The sequence below is a fragment of the Eleutherodactylus coqui genome, chromosome 10, assembly GCF_035609145.1.
Source record: "Eleutherodactylus coqui strain aEleCoq1 chromosome 10, aEleCoq1.hap1, whole genome shotgun sequence".
In the NCBI taxonomy this organism is placed as follows: Eukaryota; Metazoa; Chordata; class Amphibia; order Anura; family Eleutherodactylidae; genus Eleutherodactylus; species Eleutherodactylus coqui.
The window spans coordinates 117,322,828-117,343,355 of record NC_089846.1 but is presented as its reverse complement, the minus strand read 5'-3'; the positions used below and the strand labels follow the sequence as shown (position 1 = coordinate 117,343,355).

At 47.0% G+C, this 20,528-nt stretch overlaps 1 protein-coding gene across 1 annotated transcript in view; it reads right to left on the bottom strand.

The window, feature by feature from the left end:
- The window catches only part of TBC1D8B (TBC1 domain family member 8B), a 73,719-nt gene that overhangs the window by 36,046 nt on the left and 17,145 nt on the right, over positions 1 to 20,528 (bottom strand). The window contains exons 2-6 of the mRNA XM_066581773.1: positions 19,398 to 19,508; positions 17,535 to 17,653; positions 14,518 to 14,743; positions 7,822 to 8,062; positions 1,076 to 1,283 (exon numbers count right to left, since the gene is read on the bottom strand). Of these exons, the coding sequence (XP_066437870.1) occupies positions 1,076 to 1,283; positions 7,822 to 8,062; positions 14,518 to 14,743; positions 17,535 to 17,653; positions 19,398 to 19,508 (905 nt within the window). The remainder of the gene's footprint in view (positions 1 to 1,075; positions 1,284 to 7,821; positions 8,063 to 14,517; positions 14,744 to 17,534; positions 17,654 to 19,397; positions 19,509 to 20,528) is intronic.

Below are 20,528 nucleotides of genomic sequence, written 5' to 3'. Positions count from 1 at the left end.
TGTCCCCGACGCGATGCTGTCATTGGCGGTGCGGCCAGCTGCTGCAGTCTTCTCCCCTGCTTGCTTTTATCGAGCGCCGATGTGATTGGCCGGCGATTGATCCAATCCCAGCGCTGACAGCGGGGATTTCAAAAGCAAGCCAGGGAGAAGACTGCAGCAGCTGGCCGCGTCGCCGGGGACACAGACGACGGCTGATAGGTGAGTAGGTGAGTATTGAGTCTTGTTTTTTTTAGCCTCACTCATCAGCCGGCGTCTGTGTCCCCGACGCGACGCTGTCCCCGGCGGTGTGGCCAGCTGCTGCAGTCTTCTCCCCGGACTGTTTGTGAAATCCCCGCCATCAGTGCTGTGATTGGATCGAACGTCATCCAATCACAGACGGCGCTCGATAAACCAATCACAGCCATTCAGTGATGTCATTCTGGTCGGTTTTGATTGGATCGAGCGCCGGCCAATCACAGCGCTGACAGCGAAGAATTCAAAAGCAAGCCAGGGAGAAGACAGCGGGGAGAAGACTGCAGCAGCTGGCCGCACCGCCAGGGAGAGCCTTGCCCCGGGGACACAGACGCCGGCTGATAGGTGAGTATTGCTTTTTTTTTTTCACCTACTATATACTCTAGTATAGCTAGGTTTATACTAGAGTCAATAAGTATTACCAATTTTTTGTGGTAATACTTATTGACTCGGCTTATACCCGGGTCGGCTAATACTCTAGTATATACGGTATATTAGATTTTATAATGTTAGTCGGTCCCCAGAATACCCCTTTAAGTCATCTCTGTAGTACATAGAATGCCTTCCACCAAGTGACCATGTAATAATGTATTTCCCCTGCAGGGACATTCCCCAGAAAAGCAGAGGGCTTTAGGAGCCGAGTGCCGTATGCCTGCATGTATGAGCTGCCTCTAATGGGACAACCCATTAATAGTCCAGAAATATGAAAACTCAAGAAAACTACGTAATAAGTAACGTAATGCATTTAGTAAGTTACCCACCATCAAACCAAATTGTAAAACAGTATTAAAAAGGTTAACCTAGACCTAAATTAAATGTGCGTCTTACTGGAACTCTACATTACCTCTCGTAACGGAATGATTGTGCTATACAGGCTGCCGTCGTGGCTCGCAAAGCAGATGTAGTTCTCAGAAATACACATCTTGCCCAGGGCGTTGACATGGCTGAAGGGGATCCACAGGAAACACTCGTGCACCTCCTTCAAGATCTCTTCTTTGGGCAGTCTGAAGTAAGTAGTGAAATGTTCACTGTGAGCTCGACTCTCCAGACCCCTGGGGGGGGGGGGGGGGGGACAAAAGATCAAACTTAGAAAGGGATAGTCCTATTATATCATATATAGACAGGTTAAAAACAACATAAAGTCCATGTTAGCTTCTCAAGTCATCTCATAAACAGCACATATAGCAGCCGATGGCAAAAACCAATCCCATCGCAGCTTTTATTTTTCAAATAGAAGATAGAAAATGAAAACTGCATTCTGATTGGACGCTGTGAGCTAAACGTTCCAGTGTAGTCAGTCAGTGCAAAGTACTATCGGCACCATCAGTCAAAGACGACCGATCCCCGCTCTATCACCGATTCTGGTTTCTAGATTTATTATTCTTCCAGTTGTACATTTTTGGGGGGTGCAGGAGCATACACAGCTAAAAACGCAGCCAAGGATGCTTGAAAAAAAGAAAAAAAAATCAATACTGAGCTGGCGCCGTCCAGGTCCCTCCCGCTGTTCTCCGGAGCTCCTGGCAGTCTTCATCGCCGACAGAGGATCTTTTGCTAGTGACAAGCTTTGAAGACCCCACCTCCAGCAAGAGATTGCTCTGATTGGCTGAGCCAGCTGAGAGTCAACAGGTTTAGCCAATCACAGCCAACGCTGGATACACAAATCACAGCCACTCATTGATTGGGTGTGATTGGTGCATCGAGCACTGGCTCTGATTGGCAGAGCGGGCGCTCCTTTCAATCCACATCACTAGAAATAGATGCTTTGTTGGCTTGAAAAGTGCCTGGTAGCCTGCCCGGAGCTCCGGAGGACAGCGGACATGGACCCTGACGGCGCCAGCTAGGAGAGTATTCCCTTTTTTTTTTTAAGGTTGTGCAGCTAGTACTGCCAAAAACGCGGTAAAAAGTTGTGCCAAATATTTAATTATGCAAAAGTAGTAAAAATATATAGAAACTTGGTGTTGCTACAACCGCACCGACCCGCAGAATGAGGACAACATGACACTTGGACAACATGAGACCGATGGTCTCTTAAAAACTCCCCAAAAAACGATCAATGGTACCAATGGAAAGGTCAGCCTCTCCCGCAATAAACAAGCCCTCACACAGCGTCGTAGATGGAAAGTTAAAAAATGATGGTTACTTGAAGACAATAAAAAATTGGCCCACTGAAAGCTTGACTTCAAAACCGACAAGGTGCTCCTTCATCTCTGAGGCCCGTGTTTAAATCATGTCCTAAAAACTGCAGAGTCAGGGTGGATTCAGACGACCGTAGATCGGCTCAGTTTTCACGCCCAGCCGATATACGGTGTCCTCATCTGCAGGACGGGGGGATATGGAAGAGCCAGGAGCAGGAACTGAGCTCCCGCCCCCTCTCTGCCTCTTCTCCACCTCCTCTCCGCCCCTCTGCACAATTTGCAATGAAAGAAGGCGGGACGAGGGCGAGGCTAAGTCACAAGAATTAGCCCCGCCCCTGTCCCGCCTCTCCCCATTGCAAATAGTGCAGAGGGGCAGAGAGGAGGCAGAGAGGGGGCGGGAGCTCAGAGCACTGCTCCCGACTCTTCCAGGCTCCCCCCTGCAGAGAGAGACGACGTATATCGGCTGGGCGTGAAAACCCAGGCGGTATACGTTCGTCTGAATCCAGCCTAAGGGCAATAAGTATTGAGTTTACTTTATCTACCAACTTCTGTTGTGTTACAGAAAAAAAAATTATTTAAAAAAAATCAAAAATCTGCAAGAAAAATAAAATTTATCCTCCGTTTCGATTTGCTTCCTGTGAAGCACCTAAAGAGTTAACTGCATTTATAAATGCCATTTTAAAAAAATTGAGGGCCGCACTTTTTAAAACGGGGTGATTTATGGGGGTTTCTAATACACAGGCTTCTCCGAACTGAATTGGTCCTCTAAAAAATAGATTCTGGGTATTTTCATGAAAATGAGAAAAGTTGCTGCTATAATTTTATGCCGGCCGAAATAAATGGACGCTTTTAAGATCCGACCGACATGCAGCGCCCGTACGGTAAATATCATTTATTAGCTATTTGGGTAGTCTATGTCTTATGCTTTCAGAGAAAGATGACAGTTTAGAAAATCGTTCAAATAGGCGACACTGAATGATAATCGTTACGTTGAACACGAGCCGGCGACTGAACAGGAATCGTGCGCTTCCTGTTCGTGGTTTTCAGCTGCAGAGTTTGAAAAGTGCAAATTTTTCAAAATTGTATATTTAGAATTTATTTTATAAATAAACGTAAAAACATATCGACCAAAATTCCCCACTAGTGAAATTCAAAACCATCTCCATCGCTTGCATAAGGGCTGCTGTCCGCGCACAAGTTTGCATTGCGGAGTATGGAGCGGAATTCCGCCTCTGGATTCTGCAGCGAATCCAGCCCCATAGCATGCAATGTAAAAACGCGATTTCCTGCCCACAAGCGGAAATAGATTGCAATTTTTCGCTCACGGAGAAGAAATCTCAGCATGCCGGGATTGTTTGTGGACTACTTACGGCCGGCTTCCATTGAAGTCGATGGAAGCCGTCTTTCCTATCGCCATTCTACAATCATCATTGCAGAATGGCCGCAGGAGCCGCGTCATTGCCATAGCAATGGCGCAGTGCCCTTAATACTGCGAATGCGAGCCGAAGAACAGGCCGGCACATCCGCAGCACAGAGAAGAGACGCCGGACAGGTATGCTGGGCATCGGGTCAAACTCCTCTGCGGGAATCCCGCATGCAGGGTCCGACCCGCCGGTGGACAGGTAAAACCATTCCAAAGTTATTACTACTTAAAATGACAAGTTCGATTTGAAAAAATGCTGCCTGGTCGGGAGGCTAAAACCGGCGGCAGGAGAAAGGGGTTAAATGGTCACTATTCTTCCAACAGACTTAAATTAATTAAAAGGGCGACTATAAAAAACAAACAAAAAACCTTTGCATTATATCACAGAAAATGCTTCTGCCTTTAATTATCAGACTCTTTTCCTCCTGCCCCCTCTAAATGGTCCAATCAGACCTCGGAGCTAAATCCAGCTTCTGAGACTAGAAGGAATAAAACCTCACTGAGGGATCAGATTACATGCTGACCATAAAATACTATGGCGAGGAGAGGGAGCAGGAGCTAAGTGAGAGCAAAGCAGAAAGACGAACACATTGATGGTGTTTTGCCATCTCACAACTACTGCAATCACACCTGTACTGCTGCATAATGTCCTCTATGTTGCTGCTGCTTCTCAGCATATGAAGAAATAGGGATAAGGACACAGAATCCCCTCTACTTTCTAAGTGTTGTATATGGGAGACATCATAGAAGCTAATCTTCATCCACCAGCTCAAAGTAATGTCCACAAGTTCAAAGAGATTGTCCAAAAAACCCTACCAATATGTGCCGAGCAAAGGGGTTCTTCTGCAACCAAGATCCCCAACAATTAGTCGTTACCACAGGAAAAAGCAGTCATTTCCAGCCAAAATACTATGGATGACCTGTATTAAAGTATTAATCATTAATTGATTGGCAGGGGTCTGCCACTCGGGATCCCAGCTGATTAGCTGAGTTGGTGCGAGCCGGCAGAGCCACTACATGGAGGGGTTGGAGTGCAAGCTGCTGCTTCGGCTCATGTAGTGGCCTGCTCCTGCACTTTCAAGTGCCGGCAACCACACTGGGGTTGGGGCAGCAGCTTCCACTCCGACCCGTGTGTAGCAATATTAAGAGCGGGCTCCAAGTCAGCTGAAAGTCCAGGATCCCAAGCGTCGGTCCCTGGACGATCAACTATTGGTGACCTATCCTGAGGATAGGTAATCAATAAAAATTTTGTTTGGAAAACCCCTTTATATCCCCATTTTACCCTGCAGCAAAACTGCAAGAGTAAGTAATTAGAGATGAGCGAACGTACTCGTTAAGGGCGATTTTGCAATCGAGCGCCGCTTGTTTCGAGCAACTGACTACTCGGGCGAAAAGATTCGGGGGGGCGGCGTGGTGGAGCGGGGAGTAGCAATGGGGAACAGGGGGGAGCTCTCTCTCCCCCCCCTGCAACCCCCCGCGCGCCCCCCCCCCCCCGAATCTTTTCACCCAAGTAATCAGTTACTCGAAAAAAGCGGCGCTCGATTGTGAAATCACCCTAAATGAGTACGTTCGCTTATCTCTATAAGTAATGCATTGCACAGTATCAACTGCAATGACCTGGCTGTCCACGTAAATGATGTAGAAGCAATAACACATAAAAATCAGAAGGCTATAAAAAGGTAAAAATGAAATGTTCCGCAACTCAATTGGGCATCTAAGAATTTTCTTCAGCCGGTTTTAACATCTGACCTACAAGTTTACTATCGTGGGAGTGCAGAAAAACAGGTTTACAATGTGACCAGGTGGTTGACAAGCCATAAAGCAGATGGCAGAAAACAAAGGCATTGCAGAAGTTGCCAGAAAAGTTAGTGACCTCCTGTTTGAGCCGGCAGCATAAGGAGACATCGACAGAGCAATAATAGAGGAGGTACTGGCGCTCGAGCAAAGCAAATACCCAAATCCCTTCCAGCTGCGAAAACAAAAGGGGAAACGAATCTCGTTCCTATTAAACAAACTGGTAAATACTGTTCTATACATCTGCCTGCTGACTATCGCAGATACATTGTGTCCTTTGGACCAGAAGTACCTATAAAGTTACATGTGGACACATTGTTTACATGTAGCAGAACTAAATAGATATAATAGGATAATCAGCATGTACGAGAGTCGCTCTAAAGTAAAGCCTACTATCTGATAATGTTGGTACATGATGCTGGCGGTATGGCAATAGAGTTTAACCCTTCCCGCCAATATCCGGTAAATTTTGCTGACCAATGGCAGCCTAGGGGAGTCTGACATGAAAGTACATATACAGTAAAGGTGTGTAACTGAATGCGTCAAAAAATGTCACCCATTTAGCGAATTGGCGGATAGACATTTACAAAGCATTGGTCATAGTCCAACGATTTACGTCGAGGAGCTGATCGAGATGCTCTTCACTTCGTGGTGCGACAGCTGTGGAACGTGGCTCGTCCTTCACGTTGCTGACGCCACTTTTGAAAGGCCGCCTCACTATGCAAGGGGAATGCCCTGGCCAAATGGATCCGTCCTATGTCGGAATCAAACAGCACCCAACGGACCCCATTGACTACAATGGGGTCCGTTCGGTTTCCGCTCAGCCGCCCGCCATTTTCCAGAACAGATAGGAGGCATTCGTTTTTGTATGACCCTTATAACTCATAATTTTCTTTCACTCAAAGGGGATTTCTGCTACTGTGATCAATGACAGTCTTAACTGCAGCTTGGTAAACAAAAACTGGGGTAAGACCACACAACAATCGGCGTTGGAGGGGCATATGTTTTTTAGAAATAGGACTGCTATACCAGAGGTTTTCAAAATGTCGTAAATCCCATTTGATGTCTAGAACAACCTTCATATAAGTCGGTGGAATGACGGATAGAACTTGTCTACAGTGAAAAAAAATACTATAGTGCATGGGATCAAGAAGGAGGAAGTGGGGCAAGTAGTACTGTGCAAAAGTTTTAGGCAGATGTGGAAAATGCTGCAAAGTAAGAATGCTTTCAAAACTAGAAGGCGTCTGATTGGCTGGGTGTTTGGAGTCGTTGCCCTCCTGCAGAATAAATGTGGAGCCGATGTCAGCAAGAACTATCTTCAGTGTAAAGAAGAACGAGAAGTCCTGGAAGTGTTGAAAAGGACCCACAGAGCCCTGATCTCATCATCGCCCAGTCTGTCTGCCAGACAGAAGGTTTAGAGCAGACCTACATCCACAGAAGGTCTGCGGTGGGTTTTCCAAGATGTTTGGACCAACCACCCTGCCGAGTTCCCTCAACAACCTGTGTGCAAGTATACTGGGAAGAATTGATGCCGTTTTGAAGGCAATGATGGTCGCAGCAAATATTGATTTAATTCAAATTTTTCTTTTACTCATTCACTTTGCATTTTGTTAATTGACCAAAAACTATTAGGCGCAATGTCCACAGGCAAAATAGAATAAAACCGTGTGGGTCTCCCGCACGCGTGATCCGTGCCCATAGAGAATCATTGGACACCTGCAGGTAATTAAATACCTGCAGATGTCATTTTTCCGTGACAGCATGCCCCATTTCGTATGTTTTTTTCCGCACGGACGGCTCCCATTGAAGCCTATGGAAGCCGTCCAGTCCCACAGCACATCCGCAGCTGTTATTGTGCTGTGCCGCGGGACAGCAGGAGTTTAAAAGAAAAAAAAAAAGTGTGCATGGCGCATGCGCGCGGTACACAGCTGGTGTGCTGAGCACATCCACCGGGCCGAAGAAAGAAGATCCGACCGCGACAGAGGGGAGACCAGCAGCGTCCGGACAGGCAAGTATGATCTAGGTAGGGACCCGCTGCAGGATTCTGCATGGGAAAATCCATGTGGGCCCAAATTTCCCCATGAACATGAGGCCTTAACAGTTCTAGTTTTGACAGCATTCTTGCTTTGCAGCCTTTTTCCGCACCTGCCTAACACTTTTGCGCAGTCCTGTAGAAAGTGGAAAAAAATAAAAGATGAAAATGAAATGAATTGAGCAAGAAATAAGTCCCAGGCTTACCTTTTTGTGATTTGCAGAGGATCATTTAATATCGGGTCATTTTCAAAGGTCTCCTTGTCGAAAAGTCTCTTAATGGCATAACTTGCGAGTTGCTCCATCAAAAGGAAAGTCTCATTTATGTGCAGGAACATTGAGAAATAATGGTCTTCCCCTCGAGAGAAGACGTGGATGCTTTCAGTCAGGAGAACGGTGGAAGTTTTCTCCAGTCTTGAGATCTCATCCCACGAGATGATGAGTTTAACTGGAGGGAAAATGGAAAATCATCATCCTCCATCTACTGGTATCACATATTATTTAGAATCAGGTTAACCTCTCTACTTTATGACCAGTTACTTGAATGTACAACAACAGGGACGTACATATAGTGGGTGCAGAAGATGTAGTCGCATCCGGGCCTTAGGGGGGTCATAACAATATGTGGCAACCAGTGATATAAATCATTATAGTTGGGGGCCCTGGTACAGATCTTGCAGAAATTCCCCGAGCAACACGGCCTTATAAGTTTCCTCACCTCTCCCTAAGGAGAAACCATACCTCCCCGACCCACATCACAGGCCTCTCATTACCAAGCCAGCCTGAAAAGGGGGGGGGGGGAAGTCAGTCTGTAAATGGAGATCTCTTCCTTCTGGAGAACATTTTGGCTTATATTCCCAGTCATTGTTACAATGTCTGTTCAAAGTTTGACACTGACTTGCAAGAATGCTGCCTTGCAATAGGTGGCGCTGTAGAGGGACTGTTCCATCTTTCCATTTGCATAAATTTCCCCGAGGACATTGCATGTCTTTATAAGTCTCCTCTCTAAGGCCCACTGTCCACAGGCGGATTTGATTTGCGGCACCCACAGAGGAGATATGCAAAACAAGCCGCCCGTAGGGATGCATCAGCATCCTCAAAAGAATTTAAAGCATGCGGATGTCGATTCTTTTCCGCCGTGCAGATCGCATGAGCGGCAGAAAATCGCAGCATGCTCCATTTTTCTGCAGATCCCGCACTGACAGCTTCCATTGAAGTCGATGGAAGCCATCCGATCTGCGGCACACCCGTAGCTGACACTGCGGATGTGCCGCGGAATTTCGCAGGAAAGCAGGTGATTGAAAAAAAAAAAAGCACTGCGCATGCGTCGGCTGTCGCGCCCGGACACACTTGCTGTGCTGAAAAAAGAAGATCCGGCCGCGACGGAGGGGACCCGCGCTGGATCCGGAGAGGAGAAAAAATGCCCTATGGCTGCGGGCACGCACGGATTCTGGGTGCCGTGGACATGAGGCCTTAGGAGAGCCCATACCCTCCCTGACCCAGATCTTGCATTGGGACCCGGCAGTCTCAAACGAGGCTTCTGTACAAGTGATCATCGTAAATATTCTGTTCAGATAATACAGAAAATCATATTAGCTCATAAAAAGGAAAGCCCTCACAAGAGTTCCTTGAGCTAGAAGGAGTGGATTAGACCTATCTGGTATCAGGATCATAATCCTCATGTCCTGAGGGAGATAGTTGAATCGCTGCCATTTCATTTAATGTGTAATCGCTTGTAATTTGGGTTTCTCAAATAGAATAACTGCAGTTTTTGTTCAGTTCATGTTTTTACACTTAAATATAAAACGCCGTATGAGACCCGGAATAATTACAGGAATCCAGATCAAAGAACCTGGTAACAGCGTGCGCGGCTGGGAAACAGACATGGCCATCCAGTTCAGCCTATTAACCCCCAATGAGGCAGAAGACAATTAGGGGAATAAAATCCTTCCTGACTCCAATCAGAATAATCCCCGGATCACCGACCCTTCTGAAGTAATCAGCGATATAACATGGAATATTGTAGAATTCATGAAAGGCGTCCAGGCCCCTCATACTCTTATCGAGTTCGCCATCACTGCTTCCTCAGGCAGAGTTCCATAGTCTCGCTGCTCTTACAGTAAAGAACCCTCTTCTATGTCGGTGAAGAATTCTTCTTCCCCTCGATGTAGAGGGTGCCCCCTGGTGACAGTCATAGTCCTGGATATAAATAGATGATGGTAAAGATTTCTGTATACAGCCGTCTTTTTTCTAAACTAAATAACCCCAATGTTGCTAACCTTTCTGGGTATTGTAGTCCGCCCATTTCATGTATTACTTTAGTTGCTGGCCTTTGTACCCGCTCAAGCTCTGATACGTCCTTCTTGAGTACCGCTGCCCAAAACTGTCCACAATATTCCATGTGTGATCTGACCAGTGACTTGTAAAGAGGGAGAACAATGTTCTCATCATGCGCCCCTAGACCTCTTCTGATGCACCCCTCATATATACACATATAATGTGTATAAAACCCTCATGTACACATTACATGTGGCACCTACTTACGCCAATGTGTATATGAGGGTTTTTGAAGAGGATTACATCTATACCTCCCCTCGGTGGTCGTCTGTGAATATATACCGTGTTTCCCCGAAAATAAGACAGTGTCTTATATTAATTTTAGTTCAAAAAGGTTTAACTTTTTTACATGTATAGCTGCCTGGACACTATTTAAATTGACTTTTTTAATTAACTGTTAGCAGGGCTTAATTTTGGAGTAGGGCTTATATTTCAAGCATCCTCAAAAAGCCTGAAAAATCATTTTGCATCCTCAAAAATTCAGGAAAATCATTCTATGCTTTATTTTCAGGGTATGTCTTATTTTCAGGGAAACAGGGTACTTGTGATTTGGGAAGGATCGGTTGTAGAACTTTTATCCTTCCAGGTATTATTAAATTCTATTTCTCCTGAATTACAACTCACACGCTCCCGCTCTGTTAAAGAAATACAATTTCTGGAGGTCTTGGTGACGAAGGTTCATAATACCTTGGTAACGGACATTTACACAAAACCTATAGATGGAAATACTCTTTTACAGTTTGAGAGCTTTCATCCAAGGCAGATCTAGCCATCACTGCCTTGGAGTCAGTTACTCCGGGTGAAACAAATTGTGAATGAGGAGGTTCTGGATGAGCGTTTAGAGCAGATGTGTTCAAAAGGAGAGGCTATCCTGAACATATCCTGAAGGAAGCATGAGAGGAGGTGAAGAGAATGGATAGAGAGGAGTTACTTAAGCCAAAGATGAGGTCCCTGTTCTACCCCTCCTAACTGTCACCCAGCTAACTACCTGCTCATCCTGCCCTCCCGAACTACCATCCACTCCTCATCTGCCCCAGCGAGAGCCGGCATACTAAGTAGCAAACTCCTTTCCAGGTTGCCGATGGATCTCAGTGTTGCAAGCTGTGTGTTTAGATCCAGGATCTGGGCTTCCAAATGTGCAACACGCTCACATCTCATACAGCATTATGCATTGTCGACCGCCTACATGGCACAAAACGTACACTGGACGGCATTGTCAATCATAGAGCGCATTCTAAATGGGGTTGGTACAGATACAAATAAAGTATTCATACAAGTAAAAAATAATAGTAGTTATAAGCGACTCCCTTCGAAAATCATCTGACTTAAAGTCACACTTAAAACAACCAAACTTGAAATCAAGCGCACTTGGCAAACGCTTCAACAATCGCTCAGTTGTTGGGAGTTCAATAGCCATCAGCAGCAGCTTCTGCAATGAATCCTCTGTTTGGAATGTGAAATGCATGAAGCTTTATTTCAATTAAAGGGGCTATTCAGCTCTTTTTAAAACGGACTGCAAATGTTATATAACTAAAGCAGCACGGCGCCCCTATTCTGTTCCGGCGCTGCAGCTCCCGTGGTGCTTGCTACAAACAGGAGAATCACAGTCACGTGCTGTACTCCCGCATCATGGCCCCAGCATCTGAGTGGTGATCCCAAGAGTACAGCATGTGACCAGTGCAACTGCTGATTGGCTGCAGCAGTCAGGTGGCAGCCCTTTACTAACAAAGGCTGTATTTACAGTACATGGGAGACGGTAATATAGGTCAGACAAAATCTGTCCTACATCGCACTCCTCTTAGCTGCAATTTTCATACATGTGCAATGTGTTTCAGAGTTAAGGCCCACTTAGACACAACGATTACCGCTCAAAAGATGTCGCTCAAGCGACTTTTGAGCGATAATCGTTGTGTCATTTGCAGCCCAAGATGATCGCTCAAGGTGAGCGATCACCTTGTGCTGCCAGTGGAGGATGCAAAAGACAAGCTGTTATACTGCCGAGCGCTCTGTGCAGAAAACATCTGGATGCAGAAGGCAAGTAGGGACACGCCGCTTGTCTTCTGCATCCAACTGTTCGCCGCTCCGAGCGCCTGGCTGTTATACAGCTGAGCGCTCAAAGCGGAGGATGCAGAAGACAAGCGGGGTGTCCCCACTTGCCTTCTGCATCCAGATGTTTTCTGCACAGAGCGCTCGGCAGTATAACAGCCGGGCGCTCCGTGCAGAGGATGCAGAATACAAGCAGGGTGTCCCCACTTGTCTTCTGCATCCAGATGTTTTCTACACGGAGCGCCCAGCTGTTATACAGCCGAGCGCTCCATGCGGGGTATGGAGAACAGAGCTGGACCGCTCTGTTCTTCATACCCAGTCTGTCATCAGGGAGTGCGATACAGCTGAAGCAATAGTATCAGCTGTATCCCGCTGTGAATCCCTCATAAGGCTCATCGTTGACTTTCAGCACGCTAAAAGACGACAATGAGCGACGGGAGAACGAAAACTGCAGGATGTCAGTGCAGTCACGCAACGATTATCGATCAAAAGACTGCTTTTGAATGTTGTGTCTAAATGGCCCTTTAAAAACGCTTTATTTGCATTGCTGTAGATGCGTTTTTTATACATATGCTTCCAATAGTTAAATGGTAAAAATGCATTGTATTCGCATGCAAACTGCTTGACATGTGAAGGTGATGCAATTTTTTCACACTCGTAGCCGATCTTCCCAAAAACAGGATATGCTGTGATTTTTTTATCTTGCACTATCATTGAGAGCGAAATAAAGCGCATGGAAATTAACCCACTGCAATCGCATGGAAAGTGTGCATGAATGTCATGTGTGTAAATACAGCCAAAGAGAGAGGAGTTGCAGCCCCAGGAAGGGAACAGGCAAGTAATGGCTTCTTTTATTGTTTTACCACATTTGCAGCCATTTTAAAGGTTCTTTGCATTCATTATGTGACTAGCCCTCCCCCCCCCCAGTATTCCTGGACTCTCTCCCCTCCACTGGGTCATGTGAGCTCATTTTGATTGTCTGAAAATTACTTGACTTTGTGTTCTCTAAAGTCACTTTTTCCAGACACCAGAACTTCCTGTTTGATGAAACTGCAAGGACTGTACCACACAGGCTCTTCATAGGGAGGACAGGAACGCCTACCACAATTGCTGCTGATGGTACGTGTCTCCTGTCACATAGTTTTAATAGAGTAGGCAAATCACCCTCCCTGACTGTATACTTATGGGCTTTAGCCTATTTAGTTGAATATAAAAAGATAAAAAGGTAGTGCCTTATGCGAGTACCTGCCCACTCGTCTCAAAAGATTCAGGTGCCGGCGGGGAAGAGCGGTGAGTTGCAGGAGTGAGCAGGGGGGAGAGAGGGAGAGAGAGATCTCCCCCCCCCCCCCACCCACCCGCTCCCCGCCGGCCCCCGAATCTTTAGAGACAAGCGGGCAGATACTCGCATAAGGCACTACTCGCTCCAGTAGTTTTCCTTAGCGGGTACGCTTGCTCATCTCTACTGCTTAGTGATACCCACCTCAACTGGTCACACCTAGTTGTTAAAAGGGAATTCCCTTCAGATTTGTATGGCATATCCATAGGGTATGGATTAAAAGTCAGATAGGTGCGAGTCCCACCTCTGAGACCCACAACAACCTCCTGTTCTAGCATTCACCACCACCTGTCAACAACTGGGGGTGGTTGAGAAAACAGCTGAAGGCGGCTGAGCTATGCCATTTCTATGACTCCCATTCAAGTCAATGGGAGCTACAAAAACAGCATAGCACAGAGCGCTACTGTATTTTCACAGCTCAAGACTTACAAAAACAGCGTAGCTCACTGTGCTGTGCTATTTGCGTAACTCCCTCCCAGTGATCTTTATTGAAATATTATATATATATATATATATATATATATAGTATAGCCCAGGTTCCTTGGCCGTTTGTGTAATCCCACCACCTCGCAGAGAGTGGTATTCCAGTCGCTGTTATATTTGGCCGAAACAATTATCAATCTACTGTGTTTGCATTGATAATGGGGCTGTCCAGTTGAAGACTATTGATAGCCTATCCTCAAGTTTACGCCATCAATAGTAGATCGGCGTGCATCTGCCACCTGAGACCTCCACTGATTAGCTGTTCACCAGGCTGGTGTGCTTTGTACACGGAGCTGATTTCTGCAGTAAGCAGACAGCTCCATTCCCACTGCAGTGGCCAAGCTTGGTATTGCGTGCAAAGTTCCCATTAAAGTGAATGAAAACTTTGCATGCAATACCAAGCTTGGCCACTTGAGTGAGAACGGAGTTATTGGCTTCCTGCAGAAATCAGAGTGCACAAGGACATTGGCCCAGTGAACAGCTGATCAGTGGGGATCCTGGACTGTAGACAACCACTGATTTACTATTGATAGCCTATTCTGCGGATAGACCATCAGTTGTTTACAAATGGGCAGCCTCCTAAAAGGTACATACCCAGTCTTTTCAGTGAAAATACAGTTACTTTGTATAACAGTCATTTAAAAAAAAAACTTACAAAAACTAATATACAGTTGATAATATACAGTTGTCAAAAAACTTACACTCAGAGCCCAAAAGGAATGAATAGAAGCTTAAAAAGTTGGTGCTGAGATACAGCCAGCCCTGGCAAGGAACTCTTCCCCTCCAGTAACTGCAGGAGTAATAGGTCACCAGCTTCTCCTGGTCTGGCAGTCCAAAGCATTTATCAAACTTCAAGAGAGCTTCACGAAACTTTTCTGGATCCTCTTCTTTCACAAATGAGCTTTTCCCTTCTTCAGCAATGAGCCCCTTTAAGAGAAGAGATCAGTTGATTGAAGACAATGTGCCATGATTTATAGTATGAGCAGCATTAAACCATAGAGTCCATCACATCTAGTAAAGATGCCTTTCAGCACAGCACCCTCCAAGTGTTAATGAGTATATACAGACCTATACGGTGAGTTTGTATTGCTCTGAACCTACAGCCAAACTTTTTGGTCTGCTGGAAGTGAACTGGTCAGCAGGTTCATGCTGCCCGAACCAAGGGCAACATGAGCCCAGGACAGATGCGCCCATTCGGTCCATGTAGGTTTTATGGTGAAATTCTGCAGCGTTTCAGAAAAAAAAATACACTTAGAAGTTTGATTTGGAGCTGAGCCCTCGGAGCTCTCAAGTCTAAGGCAGTCGGCGCCGGGCTCTTGCCACTTGCAGCACGTAGACTGGTAGTTCCTCTTGCTACTTGTGTGTAGGGCAAGAGCCGTCAGTCAGCATGCTGGTGGTGGGGAGAGTCTGATGCAAGCTGCCTCTTTGACTTGGAGCTCCATTCCAGCTCAACCCCAAGTCAAACTTCTAAGTATGTTTTTTCTGATATGCTGCCACATGGGTGCACGTTACATACCTGTCCCAGGTTCAGGCAGCAAGATCCTGCTGACAGGTTCCCTTTTATGGGCTTCCTTGATTCCAAAAAAAAGGAAAAAGCTGCATCACTAGTCACCTCTCCAATCCCCCACCAATCCAGTGCAGTCACTGATGGTGACCAATCAGTAGCCTCAAATGTCACATTCTGTACTACTGGCATCTGCATTCAGTGTTGAGCTAGGAAGTCAAGAAGTGACCACTGAGGCCAGTGATTGGTTGCAGCACGCCACGTCATCACGGATTGTAAACAAAGACTGGCTCAGAACCAGACAACCCCTTTAACAGTGATAATGGGCTAAGTATCCCCTGACATTACTTTAGCATGTTTTATAACCCTACATCATTACTTTCTTAAAGGGGTTGTCCAATTACCAGACAACATCCCTTGAAAAGGGCTAACTTTAGTAAAAGTAAACAGAGCAGCACTTATCCCGCTATGGTCCGGGGTTTGTTGTGACAGGGGAGGTCAACAGCCAATGAGAAGCTGCATCATCCCCACTCGTTCTTTCGGCGTCGGTACTCACACCCTGAGCGCCAAGATGCCAGGAATTCAGGAATGTGATGCTGCAGCGGTAACCTGACTTCAAGTGACATCAGCTGTTATAACAAAGGCTGGAACCACAATGGGGCTGCGGTGGAGGGAAAGTAGTTAGAGATGAGCGAACGTACTCGTTTAGGGCGATCTCGCACTCGAGCACCGCTTTTTTTGAGTAACTGACTACTTGGGCGAAAAGATTCGGGGGGCGCCGGGGGTGAGCGGGGGGTTGCAGAGGGGAGTGGGGGGGGGGGGGGGGGGGGAGAGAGCTCCCCCCTGTTCCCCCCCCCCCCCCCCGCTCCACCACGCCGCCCCCATCTTTTCTCCCGAGTAGTCAGTTACTCGAAAAAAGCGGTGCTCGAGTGCGAGATCGCCCTAAACGAGCACGTTCACGCATCTCTAAAAGTAGTGCTCAGTTTATTTGACTACAGTCTACTATTGAAGGGATGTTGTCCAGTAACTGGACAACCCTTTTAATAGGTTAACCTGAGATACGATCCTGTTCTTAAACTGCGTTTTCTCAACAAAGCAGATATTGAGAATGCAGCCCCTGGGTGTCCTAAAGCGTGGGTCGCCCAGGACGGCTTGTGCACCTCCGCTCGATTCCTTTCAATGGGACTGCAGGAGACAGATGACAGCGTCATCGTTTGATTTTTATGCCTGCCTAAAGTGAACGGCAAATGACGTCATTGACTAGTGGGCGGAGTTCGTACCGAACAATTATTGTTCAATCCAGAGATTAAATGAATGCTAATCGTTTCATAAAGGAGACCCCCAAGTTTCATAAAGAAGACCCCCAAGTAGTTTCATAAAGAAGACCCCCAAGTCAGAACGTTAATAGAGATGAGCGAACCTACTCGGCCAAGCCCCTTATTCGCCCGAGTACCGCGATTTTCGAGTACTTCCGTACTCGGACGAAAAGATTCGGGGGGCCCCGTGGGTGAGTGGGGGGTTGCAGCGGGGAGTGGGGGGGAGAAGGAGAGAGAGAGGGCTCCCCCGTTCCCCGCTGCTACCCCCCGCTCCATCACGCCTCCCCCCGCCCCCCGAATCTTTGCACCCGAGTACTGAAGTACTCGAAAATCGTGGTGCTCGATCGAGTAATTACTCGAAACGAGTAGTTTCGCTCATCTCTAAACGTTAACCTTCAACTTCTGATTTCTAAATGGTTCTGCATTGTGTTCCCCTCTATTAGGCCGGGCTCACACGACCGTAAGCATAAAACGCAGCGTTTTACCGCTATGGAGCCGGCCCATCGCTGCGTACGGCAGCGATTTTAGACTGTGCATGACATCGTATCGCACGCACACCGTTATGCGCAGTCTTCTTGGTTTCTTTTTTTGTTTAAATTTCCCACTCTGTCGCTTTGCAACGGCGCCTATATGTAATTCATTATGTACAGTGTTGATTACGCGCCCATAGAAAACGATGGCTCTATCGCGCGTAATACGCGGTAAAATAGAACATGCTGCTTTCTTTTTTGCGCGCATGTTATACGCAAGTATGAATGGATCAATGAAAATCAATGTACTTTCACTGACTTCATTCAGCATGTATTACACACGTCTGCATTGCGCAGATGATATGCGGTGAAATTACGCCTGTGTGAGCCCGGCCTTACGCAAAACTCAACTCGTAAAAAGTACCTACCCGAATTTTGCCTTGAACGAAGCTAGTTATGTCATCGCTTGAGTCGAACACGGACAGAGTCTTCATGACGTTCTGCTCCAGCCATTGCCAGTGTTTAAATATCTCCTCTCTGTTGGCTCCTATGAAGATAAACGAATTATCAGCTAAGTATAAAACGATCGCTCCGGTCCCCATCAGTGATTGCGGACTCACAGCGCAGCTTTGTGTTACATTTCTCCGAGAGATGCAAGAAGCTCGGTGTATTACGTGCGGTAAGCAGATCTGCTGTGAAGTTTGCTGAAGTGAACAGCATGTGATAATGGAAAGTAACACAGAGAAGGTTAACAGCGGCGTCCCGACGGCCCTACGCACTGCAGTCCCTATAGAGCCCTCCCGCACACCCCAAGGAGTACACACAAACAAGAGCAGCTTTATGGCGTGGGTGGATGGGGAGGACATCGGGACAAAGCATCGCCTTTGTTACATTGAGAAGGGCAGTGATGCTGGAGATAATCCACTGCAAATCACCATCATTAAACACAGTTATCAGACAACTGTCGGAAGGGGGATCGTCTGTCCTTAAGGAGACACCTGGAAGGTGTGTGAGGCTTATAGGGTCAAGCAGGCTCCTCTGGGAAATTTATGCAAATAAGGAAGTTGGAACAATACCTCTGCAGCGCCACCTATTGGATGGTAGCAATTCTGCAAACTACTGTCAGACCCTTTAAATAAGTCTTTATAATTATGATTGGGAATTGAAAACCAAGCCAGAATCCATACACAATCATCGTTCTACAGGGACTGACATTGATTTACATGAATACTGACATCCAATAGGTGGCGCTGCAGAGGTATTGTTCCTTCTTGAAATATACAGCAGCGCCGCAGGCCATTGCGAGGAAACTTCCAGCAAGCCAATGCTCTGATTGGTTAATCAAGCGTCATGCAACCAATGAGGTCATTCAGTGAATGGCTGTGATTGGTTAATCGAGCTCTGGCTCTCATTGGTTAATCAAGCGCCGCGTCAGCCAATCAGAGCATTAGATTGCTGGAGGCAGGGTATTCAAGCCCCACTTCCAGGAAGAACTGCTCTGTCGGCGTGAAGGAGGACGCGACAGCCTGCAGCAGCGACGCAGACCAGTGCGAGGACCCGAACGCCGGCTGCTAGGTTAGTATTATAAGACACCCCCCGAAAAAAAGACACTGCCTCTTTTGAGGTAAAAATTAAGACAGTGTCTTATTTTCAGGGAAACAGTAATGACTTGAGTCATGCTACATTGCGATGGTACTTGTAAGCTGGCATTAAATCTGTCTCTTAAAAGTGTAACGGTCACTAACCCCAAACTTATGACACGTCAGTGGGGGCCTGGGCACTGGGAACTGCACCAAGAAGGAAGGGGCTGTGGAGCGCTACCCCTTAAGCACTCCTTAAGCCTCATGTCCACGGGGAAAAGATTATATTAAATCCGCAGCGTTTTTCCCGCACACGGATCCGTGCCCCATAGGGATGCATATGGAAGCCGTCCGGATCTGCGGAACACCCGTACCAGAATTAAAACTCACCTGTCCGAACGCTGCGGATCTTCCCTCCGTCGCGGCCGGATCTTCTTCTTTCTTCGGCCCGGCGGATGTGTCCGGCGCATGAACGCGGCATGCTGCCGGCGTGCCGAGCACATCCACCGGGCCAAAGAACGAAGATCCGGCCGCGACGGAGGGAAGATCCGCAGCGTCCGGACAGGTGAGTTTATTCTTATTTTTAGCCTCATGTCCGCGGGGCAGGAGGGACCCGCTGCGGGATTCTCCATGAAGAATCCGCGGCGGGCCTGATTTTCCCCGTGGACATGAGGCCTCAGGCTTTCTGGGTAAGGTTTCTTCTGTACTCACCACAAGCGATGGACCAGTATAGCTGAGAGTCCGGAGTTTGGTGGAGAATCCTGAACGGTGCAACTTTAGCAGTGGAATCTAGAACAGCATCAAGGGTTCCCACAAGAAGACCTGATGGGGAGAAAGTTACAAGCCAGTAAGGAAAACCGCACCTAGTTAATTAGTAGAATGATTAATATTACTTATTTCATATCAACAACTAAAGGGACGGTGCGGGATTAGAAAGATATGGCTTCTTAAGGCCACCATGAAAATTAGCCACTGCCAGAGCATTTTCCCCATGGAAAACACATGGACGGTGGTCCGGGCCGAATGCTCATGTGTTTGGAGCAGGTGGGAAAAACAGGGGTCGGCCTAACGTTCGGTCGACAGCTATTAAAAATTGATGGGCACATTTATTACTAAAAACAGTGCTACAATAGTCAAAATGTGTAGTACCGTATGTGTACTGCAGCTCAATGGAGCCGAGCTGTAATACGACCACGAGCGGGTGCGCTGCAGTTTAAACCCTATATCCATTAGCTACAGAAGGCAGTGTCAGCCCTGCATCTCACATCACATGACTTCTAATTAGAGAGGAGCGAGTATACTCGCTAAGGCACATTACTCGAGCGAGTAGTGCTTTAGCCGAGTATCTCCCCGCTCGTCTCTAAAGATTCGGGGGCCGGCGCGGGTGACAGGTGAGTTGCGGCGGGGAGCAGGGGGGAGATGGAGGAGAGAGAGAGATCTCCCCTCCGTTCCTCCCCGCTCTCCCCGGCCCCCGAATCTTTAGAGACGAGGGGGGAGATACTCGGCTAAGGCACTACTCTCTCGAGTAATGTGCCTTAGCGAGTATACTCGCTAATCTCTACTTCTAATCCTTTTGTTCCCGGCATCCCCACTCCCTATTACATCCTACCAAAAGTAATTGGACAGCTGGGCAAGAATAAAAAGTACTATTTATCCCTGTATGTTATTAGTTGGACTCCTTTGACACTAATGACCTTGTATACTGTCCGTGGTATACCTTCTACCAACAGCTGATACACTTCAGCTGGTATTTCCCTTCATTCATCCTGCAAATGTCTGATGAGTTCTATCGAAGATGGATGTTGTTCATATTTCCTGACCCGATGTTCCCGTCTGTCCCAA